Source organism: Mycteria americana, chromosome 4 (assembly GCF_035582795.1).
Source record: "Mycteria americana isolate JAX WOST 10 ecotype Jacksonville Zoo and Gardens chromosome 4, USCA_MyAme_1.0, whole genome shotgun sequence".
Taxonomy (NCBI): domain Eukaryota; kingdom Metazoa; phylum Chordata; class Aves; order Ciconiiformes; family Ciconiidae; genus Mycteria; species Mycteria americana.
Window position 1 is genome coordinate 56,608,182 of NC_134368.1, and position 21,207 is coordinate 56,629,388.

Here is a 21,207-nt window from a genome sequence, read left to right on the forward strand (position 1 = left end):
CATAGGAAACTCTCTCACTTTAGTTTCAGTGGAGTTTTGTAGTGTAAGGCACATTGCTGTTGGACAAACACTGGCTGCAAGACTGGGCCCCTTAGGGAAAGGTTAGAGTTCATGTCTCCCAGCATATTTACTTTTGACCTCTCTTTTGCAGAGGTTTCAGTTTAAAGTGTCCATCTATCGTGAGAAACCAGCAGTGCTGTGAAGAGCTCGTTACAGAGGTCCACTGAAATCAGGCTCCAGGAGCTCTTCTAGGAGAAAAGTAAAGGAGCAGTTCCCAAATTTTCCTGTCGACAACCCCAGGTCCCTTTGCAATTTCAGACTCCTCTAGTTTGAACAAAGTGATCTAAGGTGTCTCTCTCCGCTCTACACACCCACTATTAATTTGGTTCTGTTTTGGTCATCTTTTGACCTCCTGCGGTCACCCAGCTTGCTCCTGTTGAGCTAAGCCCTGTATGGCTGCACTCTCCCCAGTTCATTCCCCCCTTTTCCCAATTCTTCCTTTCAACATCTATTCTCATTCCTCTCTTAAGTCTTTTGGGTCTGCCAATTAACCCAGTTGTATCTCTGTACAGGAATCACTAACTATACATTGGCAGATATCTATCCTAAATGCAATGCTAAGGTACAAATTTCAAAGAATCCAGAAAGAGAGAGAGGGAGAATGAGACAAATACCAAACCACTGTTTTACCAGTAAATTTGTGCTGCCAGCAAGGTAGGAAGACCATGTAGCCATGCCTTGGAATGATACGGCAAATTCACAGCAGATGTGTTCATACTGTATTACTTGCAGATAAATAATGAGGTGAGAATCTCTTTTCCTTTAAGCATCTAGGGCACGTGATTAAAAGGAAGATCATTATAACGTGCCCCTTACATACTGAAAACTGAGAAATGAAAGTGTTCTTTTAAACTGCAAAATTAATCTTTTAGTTTTCAAGTCCATTTTGTGATTTTTCAGTGTTTGACTCGTGCTTTTTTAAACATTTGGACTTCACTTAACATCACAAAGCTACTCAATCTCCATTAGGGTAGAAGGAATATGTGAAAGCAGCAAAAGGTTTTTCCTAGCAATAATTCAAGCAATGCTGCTATCCACTAATAAAGTGATCCTATTTTTGATCGTATCGCAATATTAGACAATGAAAATAACATAGAGAATGAGGAGAAAAAAGTTATTCACCCCAACAATTGCTCTGTCTGAACACATTACAAGAGATAAAGATGCAGTTCTTTGGATACCCAAACCCATATACCAGTCAAAGTGAGTCCACTGAAACTGGGGAGTTCTTTTTTCATTTTAGTTATATCTGGGGGAAAAAAAAAATCAGAGAGAGTCAAACGAAGCAATGCCCCCAACTTCCCTTTGTCCTAAGAGGGCAAAATAAACAGTGAGATGAGGTCAGAAGGAGTCTTACAACACTGGCACAAACTCAGGGAGGCTCTGAGTGCAGGGTTTTGGATCTGCTCTCTGATGAAATCTTTTCTTCTGTTACTGTTTACACGTTGAACCACATAATGCCTCTGTTATCACTTAGTTCTGCACAACAGCAAAGGTAACTTCGCAAAAATACGACCAAGCAGGGAACTGCAGGCTTACTTGCAGTGTGTCTTTTACTGAAAAATACATTTTATTTATCATAACATTCAAAAAAAAAAAAAACCCAACATAAGACAAATGCTAACTCATTCAGTTACAAACTTTGGTACTCAGCGGTTTCAGACAGTCCGTTCTCACGTGGTCGTGACGTACTGAAGCGTTCCCAACGTGCAACACGCTGCTAGTGCAATTCTCAGAGCAACTCCGCTGTCCTTCAATCCCAGGCTCACGGCATCCTGCAGCGGGATCACTTCGGGCTTCGGCTACGCACTTGCCACAGTGTCGTCTACATTGAGAGCAGCTCAAAGAGTCCATTTTTCTCCAGTTATATATTGTTTTTTTATTTTTTCCCCCCACAGGCAACAATCATCAACACAATGCGTTCACAGCATTTTCACCTTTGCCTTATAGCCCACTGCTCTCTCATCAGACATATCACCCACATCCTCTTAACGATCATTATCCTTACTTCACATTTGCACTTTTAAATATCTTTACACTGATAACCCACCCCCTTAAAAAAGGGAGGAAAAAGAAAAGAGAAAAAAAAGAAAAAAAAGAAAAAAAAACAGAAAAAGGGGAAAACAACACAAGCATTTTTAAAGTAGTATATGTGTTCTCAGGTAGCCACAAGTTAATGGTAATTTATAAGCATAAGGAATGACACTTTGGCCATCAACACTAGAGAGTAAAGGCAGCTTTGAATGCAGACAAGGGGAAAAAAAAAAACCCACACAACCCATAAATACATTTTAAATCATTCATCAAGTGATTCACCAAGGATTAAATTTAACTGAGTGAAACCGACCCTGCCGCAAAAGACCAGAACAACATTCGTGCACCACTCCAGTCCCGCTCAAACTTTCAGTTGGATCCTGACCTAAAACACGCAGAAGTGGCCACCCGGCTGTTGCAGACCCCGAACCCTGATGGCGGGACTGGGAGGGAACTCGAGTGGTGCACAGGATTTTGCCCTGCTTTGCACACGGGGTGAATTTCAGCCGTAACGTACTATGACTGCACTGTGAAACATATAATACTAGCAGCTTGTGAACCCTGACACAGAGGGCTTGACTCTAATCCAAGATATGTGGTTACACATCACCCCATCAGCTGGAGAAATTCACCACTGGGTATACATGGAGGAGCACCATATTACCGGATTTTTTTCTGGCGACCTTTTCATGGCACTATCTGCTGGGTCCGGCTAGACTCAAGCCCAGAGCTCCGGTTTTATACGTAAAAGTGAAGAATCCAAGACTCGGGTCTGCAAGGCACTCAGCGCTCTGGGCCAAGTTCAGCAAAGCGTTGTGTTGATGGGTAAAAAATAGACTGGGCTTCCACTGAAGTCCCCAGGAATCTGCTTAGATATTTGAAGTTAGAGATGCATCTGAAGGCTTTGCTGGACTGGGTCTGTGAAGTGAAGCTCCTTGCAAAACTGACCCCTTGATGCAAACATGGAGTCTCTTTAGTAATAGACAAAATTAAGCAAACACTGTTTGACATTAGAATTGACACATTCCACTGAAGAAATCTCCCCTGAGAAAATAAATAGCTGTTGGTATTGCCTCATTTCATTGCTTTCGTCTCCCCAGGCAATTAAAAAAACCCCTACAAAATTTTCCTCCAACAAACACATGTTGAAATCCTGGGCACTTTGTTTTCTACTCATTTTTTTCCTTTCAAGTACACCGGGTGAAACTGTAAACCCTGAGTTTGTGTGTGCAAACCTATATCTTGTAAACTGCAATGTGAAACTTTGCTCCAAGCACCGATATAGGAAAAGATAGGACAAAACATTTTTAAACATGGATGCTAGTATTATAATGTACGTACCGTACACGTGTATGTCACAGTGGACGATCTACTCTGGTACCTGCACTGTCCTGCAGTCCGAAGTACTGTTTTGTTTAACACCGATACTCTAGTCGTAACGTCTACGGACTTATCAGTCATGAAAACGGTGAAGAAGCATTCATTTTCTTTAAGAGGCATTCAGCCCGAATCCCGGTAGGAAGTTAAAGCTTGTAACTGTAGATCGTACAACCGAAGAGCACAGGGATTAAGCTTACACGCTATATGCTCTAGCTGGGCATGCCAAGCTCTTTAAAAAGGGTAAGAATAGTATTTTTTCATGGGATTTCCACAATGATGAAGATAAATGAGAAGATATATGTTAAATCACTCACTATGTGTATACTTGCAGTGCATTTCATCCTGAGGGCAATTTCAATTTGTGCCTGTAAACAAATAAATTGCATTGAAATACAATCTCACATGTATGGTTAAAGACAGTTGTAGCTGAGTTCTCTGTATCTTGAGAGTTACTCATGGAAATGAAAACCTGGGGCTTTCTTTAAGAATGGGAAACCCTGAAACTTCCTTAGCAGCAGGAAACCTTGAGAACAGGTGCAGGAAAATCCTGCCTATGGGTAAATGCTTAAGTACAGACTTTTGGGGTTTGCATTTAGATTTTAGATTTCCAACCTGTTACCTCAAGAAAGCTTTATGCTAAATAATTTAGGCTTGACCTTACATTTATTGGCTTCCCAAAGCACTTCACTGAACTGAAATATTGGGCAGGGAACACACTATTGTAATTTAGTTTTACTGTCATGATAACAATTCTCTTTTACTGAGACAAATGGGTTGCCGGCAACAAAATCATCAGTTTAAGCAAAGTTTGACATACGGACGTACGTATCACTGCATTTTGGGTAATCTTGTTTTACATTTTCTTGTTCAAAGGAGAAATATTTTCTTAGCAAATACAGATAGCATAGATGTAGCCCTCAGATAAACCTGTCAAACAACGGCTAAGGAAATGACTATATATTATTGGGGCTGTAACATTAAAAAACTCCTCTCACAGGGGAATCGTTAGGATTGTGTTTTCAGCAATGTTGCAATTTAAGGAAGAAAAGACTGTAGTCTTAAAGAAAAATAAATTATGTCCTCTCCTTTAGAACTGGGGTCTAAAAATATTACATTCAATTTCTGGCTTTCCAGTGTTTAAACACTGTCATAATTAAGGCAACTTGTGATGTTTAACACAGTACAGAGGAGCAAAAGAAAAACAAAAGCAATCAAATGTGTTTTCTGAAATTTACACAATGCATTTTGAACCATGCCAAAAAATAAACACTAAAGATAATCTAAATACTACAGATATCTCCGTTTGCAATTCCAAGTGCAGAAGTACGGAGTACAAAACAGACATCTGACCGCGATTCGTCACCAAAACCTATGGCGAACACCCTCATTTCCTGTAACGGGAGGGAGCTGAGGGCTTTATTTTTTTTAAGGAGTTGCAGGGCTGCACCAGATCATCACTACATGTTCCAGGGACCTGGATGAAGCTGTGCATCGATCCACGCTGGAACACTGCTGCATTTACACCCTGTGTTTTACAAACAGCTGTAATGGCACTACTACCGCTAGCCACCAGCACAGAGGCAATGCCTAAAGCCTGCACATTGGCTTCAATATAAAAACAACTTTGCGGAAAATAATGCAGTAATTTAGTGTTGCTCAGACAATTAAATGTATGCATACTCCAAAACTGGAGGGTATTTAGGAGAAAACAAGAAACTTACACACTTGTTTTGTATGATGAAGCAAAAAAATGAGAAAACTGTAGAAGCAGTTTTTAGGATGCATGTTTAGAGTTACCAAGTGTATTTCAGATTAAAGGAGCGTGATTCTTCTTCCTTATCCCTGTAAAAAAAAAAAAACAAACATAAAAGCATCATTAATAAAAAGTAGATTCTTAGAGAGCTGCCCCAACCAATTCTTAGAGAGCAATCTTTAATACTCCAGGGAAGCACATAGTATCTCCTTCGTTGTCACACTATTCTTGCTATTAATTTCTTAAGCTACTGCCAAGAATCAGATGATAGCACCCGACTTTTTAAATGGAGTCAGTGGTCGGGCTTATTTTTTAAGCAGAACTGACCCTTGCTGCTCGAGGTGTGAAACATGCGCTGCCTTATGACCCCACGGTTCCCCATGGACTGGTCCTGCGGAACCCCATGCACATAGGTAGAAAGAGGGCAAAGCGATCCATCCGGGATTTAAGCGATCCATCCACTTATGTTAAAGACGTGAGCACTTTACTTACAAACACAGCATCCAGCATGGTGTAAGCAAAAGTGAAACAACCCGTAATCATGCGCTCCATGATTTGTGGAGTTAAGACTTAAACACTGGCCCAGGAAAGCATCCTGGGCAAGAAGAGTCATTAAGCTTATGCTTAACTTTCATTGGTATCAAGGCTATAAGCACTATTTAAACATTTCCTCAGTAGCTACAAATATGAACACAAGCTCATGCTTATTTCCATTCGTAGACTGATGTACTAGATCAAATGCTGAAGCCCTTTTAGTTCTTGGACTATTCCTGTATTTCCCACTAAAATCGGACGGGCGCTTTACTAAATTCTCGGCGAAGGCATCAGCATAAGTAAATCCTACATACTGCATATTTCACTGTAAGTTAACTTTTTGACTTAATCGTGTAGAATATACATTTTGCTGAATAGGGCACAACTAAAACAGAGTTTAAAAATATCAATTTATGAGCCTTTAGAAAAATAATTCATATATGCTCTCCACACAAAATTACTTTCTAAAGGCAGGTATAGATTGTCTGACGGCAAGTAGGAAGAAACACTTAAACTAATAACTGTATTTGCGTACTTTCAGGACAGAACTGCTCACATTTGACTTAGCCTACTTTCACCACAAAAATACATGTCCCATGAATTCCTGAAGGTGGTTTCAGTTTAGGCACACGTTTGAACAGAGCAAGGAAAAATATCCTTCTAATATCGGCAGTACAATTTACTACAGTTACTTTCTACTTTGCTACATGTTATTTTCTCATTTATTTACCTAACACAAGGCAGAAGCTCCCCAAAGTATAATGTGGGAATAGATACAAAAATTAAAAACACATTTTCAGTCATTCGGGCTGGGAACAAGCTCCCTTCAGGCAGTCCGCTCACTACAGGTCGGCGCTGTCTAGGTTCGGATGCAGGCAGATATGGCAAATTTACTAGAACTGAAAATTAGCATCATTTTTTTTCTGTACGAAGGAAGAAGCGCAGCAGGCAAGAACTATGTTGCTAAAAGCTCACCAACTACTGTGAGCAAAGAAGAGGAGGGAGAAAAGTGACCTCATGATACCTCTCAGAAACAGGTACATATTCTCTAATATTCGCTGTACATCAAAAAAGTAAGAATTGTTCAGAAATGGCATCTTGGATTTTGCCAGAATCCAAATTGATAGGATCCATTTTATCCCATTGATTATGCAGAAAAGAGCACCAGCCACAGAAAGAAGTGCCGGAAGAGCAGCAGACGTGCCGAGGATCTGGTGCCAACAGTGCCACAGGCATCGCACCACCACCAAAGCTTCGAGTCAGCTCTATCACGCTGGTCTCCAAGAGGTGACAGAGACCAAGATGGAACATCCTTGACACGGCGACGCAGTTTGTGAATGAAGATGTGAAAAAAATAGAGTAAAGAAGGGAGGAAGATATTACGCGCAGTGCAGGAAGGGGAAGAGAAGCATTCCAGGAAGGGGAAAGAAAGAGCATTCATTCAGCTTATTTTGGCTAGTGAAAAAAAGGGACCTGAAAGGACAGTATTTTATTCAAGCCCCATGATCATGTGATGAAATCTGTCTGTTTTAAAATCCATCTTAGGATCTACACAACATTGCTGCAATCAAAAAAAACCTTGATCTGATGTGAAAGCAATCGGAATGAAAAAATGATCAACAGTTCACCCTCTGATTCATATGAAATTAGACTCCTGTTCTTTTTAGAGGAAAAACACTACCCCAAGCAAATGCACGCATTTCATTAGGAAGAGGAAGACAAAAGAGATACAGGAAAAGAAGGGGAAACAAAAAAGAAAGTAGGTAATAAAACAGAGAAGAAGAGAAAAAATTATCCACAGGGACATGAAAGTTATGTAGGTGAATGAAAATACCGAGTAGGTACAAGGACAGAATAGAATAACGGGAATGAAGGCGGTGACTATAGATGCGATTCCCCTCTGGCATATACCTTATTTTCCACTGAGAGCTATATGAATAACCAAAGTCTGATGACAAGCTAAATGCATCTTGCAGCACGCAGTTAAAATTATTTGTTTCACTGACTTTCAGAACAGGTAAAAAAAAAAAAAAACAACCCACACCGCATCCATTATATGCCAGGAGGCCACCTACCTCAGCAGGTCTGAGATGGCAGGGAGGGGCATCCCTGGCTGTATTAGACAACATGCACCTTAGCATCATTAATGGTAAAAGATGAAGTCTTCAAACTGCTGAATGACCTTCTGGAATGAGTACAAAAGTTTCTGCATCGCCAATCTTTTGGGGCAGCTTTCACACCTTCCTCGCAACGGTAGAGCTCCAACATAATGCAAAAAAGCAGACCGTCGATGCAGTTATTAATGTCACCAATGAGCAATTTGCCGAGAGCATCGTCCACGGCAGCGATACACCAGGCACTGTAGGCAAGTTAGCTGCATGACATGGCAGGAGGGGGGTTCCCTGGGAAACAAGGGGCGAATCACGCCAGGAAATATGATGAGTTTCACTTTTAAAGAGTGAAAGAAGATCGAGAAGCTAGGGCTTTTCATTTAAATAGTTGCTGTAAGATAGAAACACCCTTTTCAAAAACAGTGAGTTTCTAAACTGAAGTCTCACAAAACAACTGATTCCTTGTGCTAGCGGTCCGAATCTGGCCTATAGACCAAATAGAAAAATCAAATAGCTTTTGCCATTTTATCTAGATACTCTATCAAGTATCTGTCCTGAGTGACCCCGTAAGGGGCAATGAAAACAACTTAATGTACATCCAGCATAAAAGAATGGTATTTTGGAGAGAAAATATTTACAAGCAGGTAAGAAGTAAGCGTATAAAGCATTTCAGTAAGGTTTCATTCAACAAATAATCTACTATGTTGTAGTAGATGATGCAAATTAAAAGAACCCAAACACTGAAAGAGAAAATTTACCCTCTAGCACGCAACCGAACAAAACTCAGTGCAAACTGGTGACAAACCCAAACCTCTGACTGTTGATGCTGTTTCTCTTTGCCTCTTGATATACACCAAGAACAGACTCCGTGAGTCTTCAGTAAGCCAGGAAAACCTTTGGTAGCTCTGCCCAATACTGCACTTGATAAAAATGAGCTGTGTGTTTTAATGCAAGAGTCAAAAGGAGGAGTGACACCCATCGTGAAGACACTTTCTTAGTATTTCAGGTATTTTAAAAGGAAATTTCATCATTCCTTGGTTATTTTGCACAAGACATCCTGCACCCTGGTTTCGACACGTGCCATAGGCTCAGCCCCGTGCCCTCATCCTTGCTCCAGACCAGACACTCAATGCTCCTGCACGCGCATCCCTGAATTTGGAGGCTGGCCCTGGGTCACAGCCCTAGGTAACCGGACACTGGTGGGACTGCGGCAGGCCAAGCTCGGAGTAGCCGTGCGAAATCGTGATTTGCAGCAGTGCCCGCGGGCTCTGCTGGAGCCCTCCTGCAGCGCAGGCAGCTGCAGGCATCCCTGCCCCTGCCAGCAGCCCCATGGCACTGGGTGAGCACACCAGGGTCTACCCCACATATCCCGCTGCCTCGTCCCGCTAACAAGAAGGACCCAAAATAAGGGTTTGCCTCCATCAGACCCCTCTCCCGCTCTTCCCGGGGATGGGGAGAAGCAGAGGTTCAGGGCAGAGACACAGGAGCTCTCCTCCCCTTGGGAGGAAGAGGCGAGAGGTGAGGAATCGGGGATGCGCTGCCAAGGCAGAGGGGTCGTTTCACGGCTCTCAAGGTGGGTCCGGAGGAGGTGCTCAGCAGCACTCCCCTCACCAGGAGCAAGGGGACCCCACTGAGATGGGGCCCCCCAGCCATGGGGCTGCACAAATAGGCTGCGTGACAAGCAACTATGGTGTGCTTCTACTGAAACTGCCTCCGGGCCAAAAAACCAGGGAGTATTTACCTGCTCCGAGGGATACCAAACTGCACCCACAGGCATGCGTAACCTTTGCGCTTCTACCTTATGCCTATATTTTAAGTCCTTGTGAGGGCCTGCCTGCGGACCCCGGGCCTGTTACTTACCCCCCTCGAGGGGAAGCTGTGGCACAGCTCTCATTTGGCGGGTAACCCAGTCGGCCCTTAACCGTCACTGGCGACCGCCATGCCTAACGGCCTGCACCCACTCACCCGCGCTCTTCACCGGTGCTCCACCACGAAGCGCATGGTGGTGCCGTCGAAGGAGGGCGGCGCGACGATCCGTGGGCCGGTGGCTGGCGCTGTGATGCTGATGACCGGCTTCGCCTCGGCTGCCCCCCGCCGCGGCGGTGGCGGGCCCTTGCCGGTAGCCACGTAGTAGGGGCTCTCGGCGAAAGCCGCCTCTGCCGCCGCCGCCGGGCTGCCGGGCTCGGCCGGGGCGCTGGCATCGCTGCCCGGGTGCGACAGCGGGCGCGGCAGGGTGCCGGCGGGCAGCACGGTGGCGGCAGGCAGGAGGCCGGGGTAGAGCATGTACGTGGCGCCGTAGGCCCCGGCGTTGAGGGCCAGGGGCGAGAGGGGCAGCGGGACGGGGGCGACGGCCGGCTGCTGGGGCACCGGCACCTCCACGTACTGCCCGGTCTCGGGGTCGAAGAGGCGCCGCTTGAGGGGCTGCTGCACCGGCGTGTCCACCAGGTAGTACTGCCCGGTGCTCACGTCCAGCAGCACCTTGCGCTGCGTCTGCGGGAAAGGCTCGGCCGCTGTCGCCGCGGCGGGCACGGAGGGCGAGAAGCAGAGCAGCGGCGGCGGCGCGGCGCCGGGCAGGGCGGCGAAGGGCAGCGGCGGGCGGTAGAGGGCGGCGGGCGGACCCTCGGCGGGCGGCGGGGCGGCGGCGGGGGGCTCCTCGGCGGGCGGGGGTCCGGGCGGGGGCCCGGGGCTGCCGGGGCGCTTGGCGGTGCCGAAGGGCTGCAGGCTGCACAGCGCCGCCGCCGCCGCTGCCGCCGCCGCCGGGCTGGGGCGGACGCCGCCGCCCGCCCCCGACACCGGCACCGGGGAGGGGGGGGAGCCGGGCTCGGCGGCCGCCTTCAGCGGCAGGGCCAGGTAGTTCCCGCAGTCCGGGCCGCGCTCCGCATCGCCGCCGCCCGCGGGCAGCCGGGGGGAGCGCGGCGCCGCCTGGCCCCGCAGGCCGCCCTCGGAGGGGGGCTTGCCCGGCGCGGGGGCTCCGGCTCCGGCTCCTCCGGCTCCGCGGAGGGTGAGGAGGGCGCGGGGGGCGGCGGGGGGCTCGGCGCGGGGGGGCGGCGGGCCGCGCTGCCGCTGCCGGGCCAGGCTCTCGAAGGCGGCCGCCTTGGCCGAGACGTTGTCGGCGGCGTTGTTGGGGGGGCGGCGGGGCAGCCGCTCGCCGCCCGGCCCCTTGCCCGACGGCTCCTCCGCCTTATCGGCCGCCGGCGGCGGGGGGGGAGCGGCGGCGGCGGCGGGGGTCGGCCGGGGCCCGGCGCCCCGCTCCTGGCTGGCGATGAGGGAGAGGACGTGGCTGTCGGTGATGGGCAGCGGGTCGCTCTTGCGCTTCCACTCGCGCTTGTTGAAGCTGTACAGCTCCTCCATGCTCCGCACCGCCGCCGTCAGCTTCTCCAGCGCGTTTTGCACCGGCGCCGCCTTGCCCTCCTCCGGCCCCCGGTCCTCCTCCGGCCCCCGGCCCCTCTCGGCGGGCGGCGGCGCGGGCTGGTGCCGCCAGGGCGCGGCGGATTTGGAGACGATCTTCAGCACGGCCGGCTGGCGCGGGTCGCTCTTGTTGGGGGCGATGGTGGCCACCGGCAGCCTCCCCGAGGTGCGGTGCACCAGGACGGTGCCCTCCGGGGGGCAGGCGGGCGCCCTGCCCGCCGCCTTGGCCCCCGCCTCGGTGGGCTTGGTGCCGGCGTGGCCGACCGTCTGGCAGGTGATGACCACGGGGGAGAGGGACCTGGGGACGCCGGCGATGACCAGCTGCTGCCGGGGCTTCTGCTCCGGGCCGCCCTGGTCGGAGGCGACGCTGCCCTTGTCGCTGCTGTTATCCCCCGAGTCGCAGCTGTAGGAGCTTTTGATGAGCTTCCGCACGTCCCGCACCTGGTGGAGGGGCCCCTGGGCTCTGTGCTTGCCGTCCCTCACGTCGCGCACCAGGAACTGCGGCACCTTGTCCGGGCCGTCGCCGGCCTTGGGCGGCTTGGGCTGCTGGCCCCTGCCCTCCTCCGGCGGCCGGCCCGCGATCTGCGGCGTCAGCAGCTGGGCGATGCTGAAGGCGGCGTCGCGGGGCTGCTGCAGGCTGCCCAGGCTGATCTTGATCTCGGGGGCTTTGGGCTTGGCGGCGAGGGGCGAGGAGGAGAAGGAGGCGGCGGCGGCGGAGCACTTGGTCGCCCGCTTGCCGGGCTCCTTCTCCCGGGGGGTGTGCTGGATGGCGGGGACGAACAGGCGGGACATCTTGGTGGACTTGCCGGCGGAGATCTCGCCCAGGTCGGCCCGCCAGTCGTGCCTGGGGCCGAGCTTCAGCTTGCCGACGGGCGCCCTCTCCTCCTTCCTTTCCGCCTCCCGCTCCTTCCAGGACCTGAAGGCGCTGTTCTGGCTGCGGAGGAAGGTGGCCTTGATGGCCTCCGAGGCGCTGCGCTTCACCTCGCACAGCTCCTCCGGCAGCGCTCGGTCCAGGCTGCGGCTCCCCTCGCGGGGCGTCGACGCCTTGGAGGCCGGCGACCGGCCGCCGCCGCCGCCCTCGCCCGCTTCCTCCGCCGTGGCCGCGGTGCAGTCCGAGCCGCCCTCCGAGTGCCGGGAGCTCTGCCGCTGCACCCCTCCCTCCCGCTGCCGCTCCCGGCCGCCGCCGGCGGGCTCCGGCTCCCGGCCGGCGCCCAGCCCGGTGTAGGAGGTGTCGGTGATCTCGCCCCGCTCCATCTTGAACTCGTGCTCCAGCTGCATCTTCTTGGAGATGACGTTTTTGAGGAGGCTGGAGGCGAACTTGGACTTCTTGCTGGACCCCCCCCCGCCGCCCTCCGCCGCCGGCGGCTCCCCGCCGCCCGCCTCGGGGGGCGGCCCGGCCTCGGGGGGCGGCCCGGCCTCGGGGGCATCGCCGAGGTCCAGCAGGGTCACCACCCGGGAGCCCGCCCGCAGCCGCCGCGGCGCCTCGACGTGGGCGATCTCCCCGTCGAGCTTGCTGACCACGAACTCGAGGGCTTTGGTCTGCGACCGGCCGGAGCGCAGCAGGCTGGGCTCGGCTCTCGGCCCCAGGCTGCCGCACTTGAGGTCCAGGTAGGTGGACCAGCGGTTGATGCCCAGGGCATTGTCGGGCAGGGAGGCGGAGGAGGCGCGGGAGCCGGGGCGCAGGGTGTCGAAGTAGGGGTACGCCAGGCTGCGGAAAGCCCTGGCCGTCAGGTTTCGCACTTCTTTGTCGGCATCGTCCAGCTCGCTGACGGCGCTGGAGGCGCCGCTCGAGTGCTCCCCCGCCCTGCCGGCCCCGCAGCGGGTCTGCAGCCGCGCGGGGACCGCGATGAATTTTTTCGCGTGGTCGCGGACCGCGTCCGGTTTTAAACTCGCATTGCGTTCGGGAGCCGCGGGGACACGGAGGCTCATGTCGCCTTCATGCTTGGCAGCGTAAATAATGTTTTGCTTTCCGCGCACGTTGCTAGACTCATTTATAGCCCGGGAAGCGGCTTTGATTGATAGGAGAAGCTGGGCGGCCGGGCTCCCGCCGGGGCGGCCGGGCTGCTTGGACCGGCTCTCCGCCGAGCTGGCGCGCTTGTCCCCGCCGGGGGTGTCGTGTTCGGAGGTAAGGCTGACGATCTCGGTGCTGCTGGTGTTGTCGATGCTGTCCGTCTGGTTGTTGGGGTCGCTGGTGGTCGTGCTGAGGTAGCAGCTATTCTCCTCCTCCTCCTCCTCCGTCGGCGTGTCCGCCGGGGTCTCGTCGCTCCCGAAGGAGGCGTAGTCCACGAAGGAGTAGATCACGTTGTTGTCCTCGAAGTCCCAGCGGGCGGCCAGCCCCGCGTCGAAGTCCATGTCGTGGTCCACCTCGCTCAGCTGGATCTCCTGCGTGCTGATATAGTGCGCCTCGTCGCGGCCGCCGCCGGGGGGGATGCTCGGGGGGGCGCCGGGGGGGGCCGCCTTGCGCCCGGCGTCCTCGTCCTCCTCGCTTTCGTAGCCGAAGGAGGACGAGGAGGTTTTGCCCTCCGTCGACACCGGGTCGCCCATTGCGGGAAAGCCTCCCGCCTTGGTCACCGGCGACGGGCAGGAGGAGGAGGAGGACTCCGGGCAGCCCCCCACCTCTGGCGGCCCGCCGCTCCCTGCCGCCCCCCCGGAGCCGGAGCCGGGGCCGGGGCCGGACTCAGCGCCGCATCCCGCCGCAGCCGCCGCGCCCGGGGAAGGCGGGCGATCCCGCCCGCGGCCCGGGGATGCTGGCCCCGCGGCCCCGCCCGGCGGCCCGCCGCTCGCCGAGCCGCCGACATCCCCGCTCCCGCCGGCTCCGCTTTCCGGTGCGGGACCGGCCGCTCGCTCCGCGCCGCCGGCCGGGGCCAGCGCGGGCGGCTGGCGGCTCTCCTCCGGCCCCCGCGGCGAGCCGCGGATCTCCACGTACGCCGCCGCCGCCGCCTCCTCCTCCTCGATGGCCGCCGCCGCGCCCTCGGGGGCGGCTGGGGGTCCGGCGGGCGGCTGGCCGGGCGCGTCCATGCCGGGGCCGTCGGGGCGCGGCAGTGGCCCGAGGGGGCGGGCAGGCACGTGCCGGCAGGGACGGGCAGCGCTGCGGGGACGGGGGGGCAGCGGGCCGCCCGCCCCCCGCCCTCCCCTTCCCTCCCCTCCTCCGCCCGGCGCGCCGGCTCCCGGCCCGGGCGGGCATCACCGCCGGGGGGCGGAGGGGTCGGGCCGGGCCGGGCCGGGCTCCCCCCGCACCGCACCGCACCGCACCGCAGCCAGCCGCGGGACAGCGGAGGCCTGCCTGGTCACCGGGGGGAGGTGGCTGGTCGCCCTGCGGGGGATCCCAGGACGGGCTCGCGTCGCCCCGGGTTTTTCCGAGATGGGCGTCACTTGGCCGGTCCCAGGCGCGGACTATACATAGAGCCGGCGTCACTTACGCCGGTTGAACAAAATCCTATTTTAAACGTCTGTGTTTGCCGGAATAAAGGCGCCCGGACACCCCTTGGAAGGCGGGAGCCGCCCCTGCCTGCAAAGATGCTGCTGCTGCCCGGCTCCCCGGGGAGCCGGCGGCACCGGCTGGAAGAGGCAGCTCCCAGGGCACCGGCTGAGCACGCAGGCTCACCTACACCAAGTGCACACTCGTCCCACATGCAGCGGTGGCTAAACAGCTTTTTTCTTCCTTAAACCACCCCCCTGAACCCCGTGTCCGCACTTGCAGGAGGTGCGTTGCAGAGGGGCATCCTATGGATGCTGGCCTGGCCCCACGCCTTTGCAGCGGTCCAGAGTCACCGGCCAGAGGACCCGAGCTGCCTTTTTCCAGGAAACCCCATTTTAGACATAACCAGCACCTAAGACCTATTAATACGCATTTCTGTGGCACGCCTGACCTTTGGTGGCTGGAGGGCTTTACTGAGCGGTCCCCAAGATGACACACCAAAAATCACTCCAGAGCCCTGGAAGGAAAACGCGAGCTGTTAAACAGCAAGGAGGGAAATGGAGGAAAGTGAGCAACGTTGAGGAGCAGCCCTCAGGTATACAATGCAGATAACGGCCTAAATTTAAAGCTTAACAAACAAATAAGCACCCGCGCGCTTGAGTGAGCAAGCCGGTGTTGGGCTGGTAACATTGGACATTAGGTAGGGGAGGGTTGTGGAAACCCTCAAAGCAAGTGACAGGATCCGTGCCCCTACAGCTGCATGCACTGGCATGAGGGGCACGGTGTGTGGTTCTGCCATGGATGCCACAGGGATGCAGGGACCAAGAGGCAAAGCAGACGCTATTCCAGACCTCTCCCCAGCACTATCCACATTAAAACAAGGGTTTCCCTGTGCTCCCAGCTCCTCACCCCACCCCACAGTAAGGCTGCTCTGCTGTCATCCTCCCCATGGGGTTGCAGTGTTCCCACTAACCTCCAGGCAAAGTGGCCTTCCTCCTTTACTGAACCCAAGTGGCAGCTTGTGAGGGTCCCTGCAGCAATGGCAGGTTTCATATCCTGTTTTGGATAAGGGTCTCTTTGCTGCCTGGACAAAAACAAGTGAGGTAGCTCCAGCTCTTAGTACCCTACATAGATACGTGGTAGTTTCTTAGGTTGCAGACTGACAGCATGAAAACTATTGCTGAAGCACCAGGTGATACTTTAACAGAAAGACACATCCTCCAAACTCAGAGGGTGTGGAGCAAGTCAGGTCACAGTGAGCTCTCCCCATGCAGCAGGGATAACTGGTTCCCATCCCTGCTGAGGCTGTCCTGCTTCCAGTGTGCTTTTAATGAGAAGCTGGGCACCAGCTCTCAGGAGTGCTAGGCTTACCCAGCCTTCATCTTTCCTTAGCCCAGGTTCACGTAGCTTCAACTCCCCTTGCAGATGCAACGACTGTGCAGTCCTCCACAGAGCTGTGGTAAATGGCATCAGCATACAACTTCACCAGGTTTTCTGTGTCCCCCCCCTTCCCATTTTAGACTTGCTGCTCTGTCCCAAGCATCAGTAACAAAAACATGACATTGCTAGAGAAAGACAATATTTTTAGCATCTTATTAAAGAGACATCTTGGTTTCAACTGGCAGTGGGACAAGACTAGATCCTCAAATACAGTCCTTTCCAAACGCTTGGGATGCAGAGGGATATTAGGTTTTAAACCCTGATCATTCATTGTACTTAGGTAGAGCACTGGCAGCAGTAGTATCCCTGCCTCCTGCTCTGCCTCTCTTCTACCAGATGCCTCCCCTCAGTCAAGGTCTCCACCCCACGCTCTCACTGCCCCCACCCTCTGATCCCCCAAATCAGGGTCTCAGGTGTCCGTCTCTCACACCTTACTCTCCTCTCTAGTATTCGGTTTTCCTGCATTAAGAATACACAATACATCAGATCTTTGCTCCCAAAACCTGCACAATTAAAAGTGTTGGTTTTTTTAAGTTGTAACAGTTGTTCATATACGCCTGCCAAGATCCCCAGACAAGATCCCCACCAAAACGAGCATCGAAACTTGACTCTTTATTTTTCTGTTTCCACGGTCTATTTTCCAGCTATGGTCCAGAGGTGGTTTTTCTGCTATTTTCCTTTGGTGGTATCTTGAACTGAATCTACCTAATGTTACAAAACCAGGCCATGACTCTCACAGCTGAGGCTGAGACCATAATGGAGCATTCATACATGTATGTTTATAACATATCTATGTCTCCACCACAGGGAATTTAGCCTCCACATGACAAAAATACATACATAAAATCCACACCTGTTCGTCCCCACTTTCAGTTATGGCTAGCCCTGGAGGCCTGCATGCCTTAGGCAGTCAGATCAGTGTATTTCCCGTGGCACTAAGAGGTTGCTAAGTGTACAGAGCCACCCAAATCCTAATGCCCTTTGAAAAAAGTGAATCTGTAACATCCAGCTTAAGTGCTCTAATCACTATATGCGTGTTACAGGAGGGGGAAAAAATAAGAAGGATTTCCTCCTCTTTTTTTTGTATCAGAAATTTCTGCACTGACGCGGTGCCAGCCCCTCAGAGATGCTTTACTGCGAGTCTGGCCTTGAGCAAAGTGTAAAATTCCACGGGGGTTTAGGCTTAATTCCTTCTCCTTAGCCTTTCCTCTTAGCTACCTTAGTGTCGACTTTTACAGAGCCTGTTTTGGAGGTGCCTAATAACCCCCATGCATAGTATCCAAAGCTTGGGCGCATGGCTTGAACCCAGGGACTGACTCCCCAGGACTGCTCCCCTGTAGGGCTGCCTTACAAAGGATCAAAGTTCTTCAACAGCTTTGCAAAGGTGTGGAGGGGTTTTTTTTCAAGTTTTTCTGTATCTATTACTGTTGCCACACAAACCCTACAGCAAGCAAAAGTAAAGTGATAGACTTCTTTGCTCCCAGTCAAAAATACACAGGAAAACTGTGGCTCCATCATGCCTTCCTGCAAATAGCAATTTCTCGCTCTACGATGGCAAGACAGCTCCATTGATTAATAATCAGATCAATGTGATTTTACTTAATAATGTTGCATATCAGTAACTAGCATGTCATCCCTATCATCCTAGCAATACTCAGCTGAGGCGTTCATTAACATCAATTACTCTTTTGTGTTTTCCACCTTTAAATCTCTCTCACTCACTAAAGCTACCGATGTCTAAGATTTCTGCATCCAAATCTGTCATGAAGTGTTACTGAAGCTGTCCTGACAACCGCACAAAACCTGTATGCTTAATGCCTTTCGTAACATAATAGGTACTCTACTTTTAAGCTCTTACTGTTAAAAATAACAACACACACTGTTTAGCCACGCTCTGCCCTTTGCTAATATAAGGTTAGATCTTTGCTAATACAAGGTTAGATCAGACAGGTAAAGGTGATGGGAAAAATTCGGATACGCTGAATTATCTGGGCACCTTAAAATACATCACTCGTGGAAGTAACAGGGAAGTGGGATTTAAAAGGGATTTGAGAAGAGGCACTTAAAAGCACAATAAAGACATTAAGGATGAGGTTAGGGAGACTCTAACTAAACTCTGCATAGGAGACCATGCAGAAGGAGGCACAGGGGTTTTTTCCTTTAACTGAGATATGGACAGAAAAGTGAACAACTGGTGGAGGAATAGCAGGAGGGGAAGGATTTAGTTGAGCCTTCTCTGACTAGGGAAAGGGAAAATATTAATTTGTTAATTAACATTAAGAAACATTAATACTGCGTTACACATTTTAGTTCTTACAGTGTTGAGTCACAGTTTTTAAAAACTGAAGTAGGAATAAAAATGACAAAGTTAATAAAATCAGGCTGATACAGAAGGAAAATCAAAATATTTCCACAGAGAAGACAGAGGTGGTTCCAGTAACTAAGATGGCCTGCAGGAGAGGTTACGCTTCTCGCATGGAAAGAAATGATGGCTTTCACAGAAAATAAGGAAACAGCAGAAGGATTCTGCTGCATTCTGTGCACACAGCAAAAGACTTTGTTTCTCCATAGGTTCAGAGAGAGATGAAGAATGATATACAGTCATAGGAAGAAGCTTTAATTTTGGCTGATTAATCTCTTTTGAATAGCATTTGAATACTGCTGGATTCAATTTTTCTCTCAGTAGTTTTTTGATAACATTGCACATTGTCAAAGTGAGCTTTGTGGTAGACATCTTTGAAATCAAAGCAAATAAATACTTGGCTAGAGTTTAGATGTGTGTGTTAAGGAGAAGGGAAAATTGAAAACAGCACCCTGATTTGCCCTCAGGACCTGAGAAGGAGGGAGTGAAAGCTACTTTGGGAAAAGAGAAGGGGACTTGTGGTTTAGCAATAACAGTGAAGCCCGGCACACATTATAAATCTCCAAGTGCTACCAGATATATTGAAAGGAAATACAATACCCACACATGCGCTTTGGTATGGAAACTTTCTAACAAGCCCAAGTGGAAATAAAATGAGATTTTTGTAACTTGCACTAAAATGGTGTCTCTTCTGGGATTTAGCAAGAGCCTGGCTGACAAAGTACTAAGTAAAAACCGACACCTGGATGGGTCAATCCCTTCTCACACAGAGATGACTACGCCAGCCAAGGGGATCTTTCCTTTTCCATCCTGAGCCTGTTGGAGAGCTTGAGGGGCTCTTCTAAACTCTCAACCTGCAAATGTAAACCATATGTGGGCTCCTTCCTGGCAGACCTCTCCCTTCTAGTGAAAGTCAGACCTTTCAAAGGAAACAAACTCCGGAGCTGGGAGGATTTCAAGACCCTAACCTGAATGCTTGAGCTTGCAGGATTCAAAGGCCTTGGCGTGGCCCTCCAAATGGGAGGCCACTTTTCCTTCCAGGATGAGACGGGATCGTGTTCTGGCCATTGCCTTATGCTCCGCAGTGTGCTCCCATGTAACTGAGCCCCTGTGAGAATTGGTGGCTGAAGTGCTTGTTAAACAACAACCCCCCCGCCCACAGCTCTCTCCGGCCCTCGCTATAAGCAGCTCCCGCTGGATGCCTTACAAGGTCTGCAGAAGATGCATATATTTTTAAAACAGATCCTCCCCCTCACTACCCATCCTTCTCTTCCAGACCCCAAAATCTCATGCCAAAACAAACAGGCAGGAACGTAATCCCAGAACGAGCTTAGATTTCTTCGGTACTTTTCAGTCGTGCTGCAAATACAGTCTAAATATGAGTTCATGTATTTGTATGGGGAGTCTGCTACTCAGACGAAATAAATTAAATACTTGCTGAATTTTGCATATGTCAGGTTAAACAGTGTCTACAATGCCATTGATACCAGAGAATATTCTGGTGGCTATTACACGTAGACAGCGATGGCACATGCAAACTGCAGGAACATGTTGAATAACATTATTTATAAACACTTTATTGCCTTCATGAACATCCTGACAGGTGCCTGTCCAGCCTGTCCTGACAAATTTCTGCTTGCAAAGACTTCACAGCTTCCCCAGGCCATCTCCCCTGGTACCTGATTATCCATATACCATCAGAAAGATGGTCCTCAGGTCTATCTGACTCCTCCTTGCTGTAAAGCCATTATTTCTGCCATGGATGGAAGAAGAGATGATTCCCACTGTCTATCTGCAGCTTTTGCATATCTAAGGGTGACCAGTGCGTTTCCTTCACTCTCCACCTTTTCAGTAGGCCTAACAGCCCTAATTCACTTAACCTTTACCCATGGGGACGTACCTGCTAGATCTCCCATCACTGCTCTCCGGACTTTCTTTAGCACATCTGTATGTGCAGTGCAAAGAAGTGGCCACAAGATGCAAGGTGGAGCCTCACCCCTGGTGAGGAGAGGGGAGGGATGACTTTGTGTCCTCCTCATACACCCCTGAGTAACATCTGCCATTTTCACGTTGGCATGACCGTGTCCTTCAGCTCAGGCCCTACTGCGAGCACGTTTTCCACTCATCCTCCAGTTACTAATGAAAATACTGAACAAATGTAACCGTGTTGACACTCATAAGTTCACTACTAATACAAATGATGCAGTATTTGTAACTGACCTTCAAGCACAAGCCAAGCAGTCATTTTTCACCTCATAATTTCACCTGCACAGTGCTTCCCTAGCTGGATAAAAGAAGACTATCATGCCATACCAAAGCCAAATACCATTTCTGCTCTCTCTGCAAAGCCCATTGCCCTATTTTAGAAGGAAGCTCGAGGGACTCATCAAGAACAAACCCTATCAAACTCACGTTGGCTGTTATTTATCTGTTCGTTACCTTTTAAGGGCCTACAGTTTGCCCATTTATGCTAGTATTTCTCCAGGAACTGAAGTTGCACCGACTGATCTCAACTTTGCTGCTCCTTCCCCCAGGTCTCTCGAGGTCCCTCTTCCACAGGACCACCTCTCCCAGGTTGCTGGGTTCACTCAAGTCTCCCATCACGGGCCTGCCTTTGGAAATGAACTTTCCGCAGTGACCCTATTCTTTGTACAGTATTATCGGGTAACCCGAGAACTGCAGATGTATCTGATTATTGGAACTGTGG

General features: G+C 51.2%; 1 protein-coding gene across 1 annotated transcript; it reads right to left on the reverse strand.

The window, feature by feature from the left end:
• Nucleotides 1-1,611: 1,611 nt before the first annotated feature.
• C4H4orf54 (chromosome 4 C4orf54 homolog) lies at nucleotides 1,612-19,568 on the reverse strand. The gene is made up of 8 exons (XM_075500505.1): nucleotides 19,469-19,568; nucleotides 15,835-15,896; nucleotides 15,150-15,215; nucleotides 14,523-14,673; nucleotides 14,301-14,368; nucleotides 10,926-14,226; nucleotides 9,838-10,616; nucleotides 1,612-5,316 (listed from the first exon to the last, which is right to left on the reverse strand). Exons 1-7 carry the CDS (start codon nucleotides 19,566-19,568, stop codon nucleotides 9,847-9,849), a joined length of 4,518 nt encoding a protein of 1,505 aa, XP_075356620.1. The 3' UTR covers nucleotides 1,612-5,316; nucleotides 9,838-9,846.
• Between the last annotated feature and the right edge of the window lie 1,639 nt (nucleotides 19,569-21,207).

What these genes read in the sequence shown, in the direction of transcription:
- C4H4orf54 (XM_075500505.1), bottom strand. Translation starts at nt 19,568, where the DNA reads ATGGCCAGAACACGATCCCGTCTCATCCTGGAAGGAAAAGTGGCCTCC. An exon ending in CTGCAAGCTCAAGCATTCAG is followed by an intron (nt 15,897 to 19,468) that starts GTTAGGGTCTTG and finishes TTTCTGTTAAAG; the next exon opens with TATCACCTGGTGCTTCAGCA. An exon ending in GCTGGCTGCGGTGCGGTGCG is followed by an intron (nt 14,369 to 14,522) that starts GTGCGGTGCGGG and finishes CCGTCCCCGCAG; the next exon opens with CGCTGCCCGTCCCTGCCGGC.